The sequence below is a fragment of the Pinus tabuliformis genome, chromosome 1_2 (genome assembly GCF_031772625.1).
Source record: "Pinus tabuliformis cultivar Carrire ecotype Pingquan chromosome 1_2, CPIR1, whole genome shotgun sequence".
In the NCBI taxonomy this organism is placed as follows: domain Eukaryota; kingdom Viridiplantae; phylum Streptophyta; class Pinopsida; order Pinales; family Pinaceae; genus Pinus; species Pinus tabuliformis.
Genome location: NC_142298.1, coordinates 159,890,657 through 159,896,130, shown reverse-complemented (window position 1 = coordinate 159,896,130; position 5,474 = coordinate 159,890,657). Strand labels below are relative to the sequence as shown.

Genomic DNA, 5,474 nt, shown 5'->3' with positions numbered 1-5,474 from the left:
CGAATCTTATTTCGAGGATGTGACCATTGAAGTGAAATGGGCCAATGATCAGAGCCTGAGAGTGGCAAAATAGATGGAGAGAAGTCCCCTCCGATATGGATAGCGTTGTCCGATAGTAAGAACTGATCTAGTTTTGAGGTTATCTGCTGATTCCCTACTCTTCTGTTATTCCATGTAAACACTCCATTATTGAAAGGTAGATCTATGAGCCAGTTAGCCTGAATGAAATCCTTTAGAGGGAATCCTTCCTCACTACCTCTGCATCGACCTCCTTTTTTTTCCTCCAATCTTGTAATCATATTGAAATCTCCACCGGAGATCCATAACGGATGCTGCCTGTTTTGGTTGAGAACAGAGAGGGAATTAAGGATTTCAGCTTTGAGAGATGCTTCTTGAGGAAAATAAAAATAGTAATGAGCCCATGTAGGTTTGTCCTAGTAATGTGAAAAGATGCTTGGAGGAAGTTCATATGAGCATGAATATCGCTGAGATTGAGATCTCTTGGGTCCCAGAGAATTGCCAGACCTCCGGATGCTCCATCAGCATCCACAGCGGCATTGAAACATCCTGGCCAAATTTTCGCAGCAAATCTGTCTAAAACATTAGAAGTACATTTGGTTTCTTGCAAGAACAAAACTTGAGGATTTTCTTGCCTTATCATTTTTCTGAGAATTTGTATCTTCCTTGGGCCATTGAGCGCTCTTATATTCCAGGAGATTAACTTCATTGAGACGGGTTGTTTTCAGATCTGTAGTACTTGGTTAGCTTGGAATACCTACCGGATTCCCCTAATATGTGTCCAATCCTAATTGTTCTCTGTAAATCAGTCTTCCTTCCTCTCTTTTTGGTGTCCTTGGCACTGAATCTTCCATCCCACGGTCCTCCAGTTTGTATTCCCAGTGATTTTTTCCGTTGCGCCCTTGATAGAACGTGTTCCAGATTTTCAAGTTGCCCCATAGGAATGTCATCGAAATTATTTGTTGTGCAAGCCTTTTCTAAACTTGGAATGTCCAAGTCCCCTATATCTATAGCCTCTGTTTCTTCCTCCATATATTGTGGATAGTGCGATTCTTCATTAAGGTCCGCTTCTGGACTCACCTGCAATTGGGGGTTCTCCATCTGCCTTGTTTGGGATGTCCCTATCGGTTCCTTTTGCTTATCGGAGGTGGATGCTTCCTTGATTATAGAGTGTTCCTCATTCTTAAAGGCTACCACCTCTTTTGACTGTCTATCCTTCGCTGCTCCTGGATCTGAAGGAGAGGGCGAATCCATATTGATATCAGTGTGATTAGCTAAGATTCAGAAGTTGTTGCTTGTTGAGGGCCCTGATGGGTTGGATTGTCACATCTTATTCTTTGAGGCTTGCTTCTTGTGAGATTTTCGGCGATTTTCTACCTTGGTAAAACCATCTGCCTCACAGGCATCCGATCCAGAAGGAGAGGGCTTTTGAGTTAATGGGCAGTCTCTAAAAAGATGTCCGAGGGCATGACACCTGCGGCATCTGAAAGGAACATGCTCATAATCAATCGGTTGAGTCCATTCAATATCTTCATGAGAGATACTTACCGCATCTCGGAGAACTCGATTGAGATTCATGTATACGCAGATCCGAGCAAATGAGGTATATCTGTAAGTTTTTGTTTCTTGTGCGATCTTTACAAATTCTCCTAGAGCATTTCCGAGTGCTTGTAATGAATCTTCCTCCCAGTATTCCACCGGCAGCGAGTACAATCGGATCCACACCGGAGCCCAGCTCAGATCCACCTTGTCCGGGTCGAAACGCTCCATCCATCCTCTGAGAAATAGTCCAACAGCGTTGAAGAAGTAAGGGCCTCCCTCCAGCACCCTGTTTCTATCCTCCGGACAGTTGAATATTGCAGTGAAGAATCCTTTGGGTCCTAGCTGCAAAGTTATGTGTCCCTTGGGATGCCATTTTGCATTTATCCAGCCTCTTACCGCCTTCTCAGTTGGCCATAGGCCAATAAACCTTCCTATCAGAGCGTGGTCCTTCATATACTGTATTTTTGCGTTGATTCGATGAGCAGGAAGTTCTACTTTTGGATGCTCAGCTGCAACTGGTTTGCATGTTGTTGAACGGACTTCTGGCGGTGTGATATCTTGCTTTGTTCATTGAGAGTTCAGTTCTGCATTCTCTACTTGGTTTACTGTTTCAATGCCTTCCGCAAGTTGTTGCTGCCCTTTGTCGTTTTGTGGGGGAGGCGCATCGCCCTCCCCCCTTGGGGGCTCCATTGAAAAGAGAACTGTAACGCGCAGGGTTGAACATTCATGAGCTTGTCAGAAATAGCAAGCGATCCTTTGTTTGGCGCAGTCTGCCGTTGCCGTTTCAGCAAGAGTTGAAACCCTAGAACTCACTGCGCAGAGCCATCCGGTATTTTATTGATTTTAATATAATATGTATATTCAGTTAATTTAACATGACCACTAAATATTTAAAAATTCTATTTATTAGCTTATTGTTCAGCTTTATATATTTTAATAGTCATATTTCTCAAAATATACATTAAATATATTATCCCTTAAAACAACTTCATTTAATTACCATTAAAACTCATTTAAATATAATGAAAATTTTTATCATCATATTATTCAAAATATCCATGAAATATACTATCTCTGAAAACAACTTCATTTAGTTACAATTAAAACTTGTTTAAATATACTAACAATTTTCCCTAAAAAAAATATTCAAAAGGAAACCTCTATAACCAAGGGAATGTCACACCTTTCATCTTGCTTATAGAATAGGAAGAGGAGAGAAAGTACAATGAAAATTGACACTTGCAAAATCCTATATGGTTGGACTTTGTCAAATCACAACCCTAATCTGATCATCTAATGCACCATTGTTGCATGGTAAAAGTGCCAAATAAATGCTTCTCCATCAAAAGATGAACAGGAGCATGCAAGCATGAATCCCTTAAGGTGTTTGTCCTTTACCTAAAATGGGAATTTCTCATGCATAAGTATTCTAATTAATTGGGATCTACAAGCAACCTCTTCCAAAAAATAGCCTATTTCACTATCTCTTATTACATGCATAAATCTATTTGAAGGGCTAAATAATGTGTCCTGCACGCTCTTCCAAAAAAATAGGCCATTTCAATATCTCTTATTGCATGCATAAATCTATTTGGAGCGCTAAATAATGTAAGATCTCCTTTGTAATCCCCCTAATTGTGCTTTATTTGTCATTCAAGATATATGTCATGGTTTTTCGTGCAAGATATTGTTCAACGGTCAATGTTATTTTTATATTATTATTCAAATTTTGATGAAATGTAATTTTAAAACGCAACAGCTATAAAGCGCCTGAACACATTATCCTTGTCATTTCGAAATATTCTTTTCAGCCATCTTGTTATTGCATCTGCGATTCAGTTTGTTGCCAACAGTTTCTGTGCGATCTTGTTTCAGTTTGTTGCCAACAGTTTCTGTGCGATCTTGTTTCAGTTTGTTGCTAACAGTTTCTGTGCGATCATTCTGAAATCTTGTTTTGAACGAAGGTGTTATTGCCTGTGTTTGTTGTCAGGATTTCTTACAACTTTAAATTCAGGAAATCCGTCAACTGAAATGGGCAGCGGAATATACATTTGCAGGCTAATAGCCTGCCTTTTTACAATAGTTCTATTGGTGGGTCAGGTGAGCGGCAAAGTGTACTGCGGAGAATTCCACAAAACACAGGCATTGCTATCTGCTATTAACTACGGCAATTCCAAAATTAGTGACAAAAGTAGAAAGCATAAATTTGAACCAGTGGAAACCCAGTCAGTCGTTAACCATTCGGCCTCTAAAGTCGATGTACTGAGGGAAGACGTTAAAGATAATGCAAACTTATCTTATTATTCCAATGGCACTGATATGCCTTCACAGGAAAAGCCTCTGGAATACAAATTGTGGCGTGGAAAATGGTTGACTACAAGAAATTTAACGTACTCTTTTTGCAATTTTCCAGAATCACCTACTCTGAGCAGAGATGACATTCGTTCTGCAGTGGCTTCGGCCTTCAGGAAGTGGGCTGATGTTGTTCAGTTGGATTTCAGAGAGACCCATGACCATAATAACGAAGCAAATATAAATATTAAATTCATGGGGCCAGACCACACAAAACCATGGTCCTTCGACGGCCCTCTTGGCAAACTAGCTTTCGGGTTTGCACCGGAGGATGGACGATTTTACCTGGACATCGAAGAACATTGGACCGTTGACATGGCTGCGACAGATGATGCGTACGCCGAGGATCTTGAGAGTGTTGCGCTTCATGAGATTGGGCATTTGATTGGGTTGCACCATTCTAAACTCCGTTGCTCTGTCATGTATAGCCATATTAGCCCCAGACAAATAAAGCGTCACCTGACTTGCGATGATATCGAAGGAGCCATGGTTCTTTATGGCCCTCGCATTTCCGAACAGCATCATAATCCATACGTTGGGCCTGATGGAAAATTCAAGACGCATGCGGCATGCCTCGACCTTTGCCATAAAAATGATGCTGATTATGATCCTGATTATGATGAATCTAGTTTCATGTTGTATTTTAGTTTAGCGATATCTTCCATTATTCTCATATTTTGGTTCATCAAATGTTCTGACGTTCGAAGATGTTTTAATTTACTACTCTCATTGTGTGATTAATCAAATGTTATAGGGCTCCAGGATAGGATATACAAAAGAACTGCAAGGAGCCCTTGAAGATCCAAAAAGAAATGCAGCGAGCCCAGGCAAGATAGCCGTCTGTCTTTAAAGTTTAGATGCTGAACAGTGATTATTTATTTTAATGCTTTACACAAAGAAGCATACATTATTAGTGTACAGTTTTAAATGATGGCAGTGTAAGAAAAGACATATTATTCTATTTGTTGTATATATTTGAAATCAATTTATGCGGGCTACTTGGAAATATTGGAGATACGCTTAAATGTTATTTTATTTTTCCATTATTCTACTTTGATTTTGTACGTGGTGATCTCAATATCCTTTTGTCATAAATAGTTTTATTTGTATTTATAGATGTCCTTGCTCTCTTATATTAATTTAATCTTTGTATGCTATTAATTTATACTTTGTATGGTATTTTGACGTTGAAGGAAATGGGATTTTGAATTATGATACCTGCAGTTTCTGTAAGTATTGCATATAATGATTTCATCTCGCCTTTCTATGACAGTAACATAAAACAGCTCTCAAAACTCTAGTAATGTCAACTGTAAACACCGCAAAAGGTTAATACCGAATGATTTAGACTTTAGAGATAACTTATGCCGAAAAAAGAACACAATGTAACAAATGTTCGGCAGTAGTTCGATTCCTGGAAAACTAATCAGTCTCTCTGTTGAAAAATTACTGAAGCGGAATGAAACTCCCGGAACGAAGGCAGACAGGCCTATGGCTGTCGCCTCCGACCTCCTACCAATCAGAGTCAACCCATGAGGCTCTTCAAGTTATAAATATGTCCC

At 39.6% G+C, this 5,474-nt stretch overlaps 1 protein-coding gene across 1 annotated transcript; it reads right to left on the bottom strand.

The window, feature by feature from the left end:
• Positions 1 to 1,341: 1,341 nt before the first annotated feature.
• LOC149204995 (uncharacterized) lies at positions 1,342 to 2,013 on the bottom strand. The gene has a single exon (XM_089397263.1). It carries the CDS (start codon positions 2,011 to 2,013, stop codon positions 1,342 to 1,344), a length of 672 nt encoding a protein of 223 aa, XP_089253389.1.
• Positions 2,014 to 5,474: the final 3,461 nt, after the last annotated feature.

What these genes read in the sequence shown, in the direction of transcription:
- LOC149204995 (XM_089397263.1), bottom strand. Translation starts at nt 2,013, where the DNA reads ATGAAGGACCACGCTCTGATAGGAAGGTTTATTGGCCTATGGCCAACT.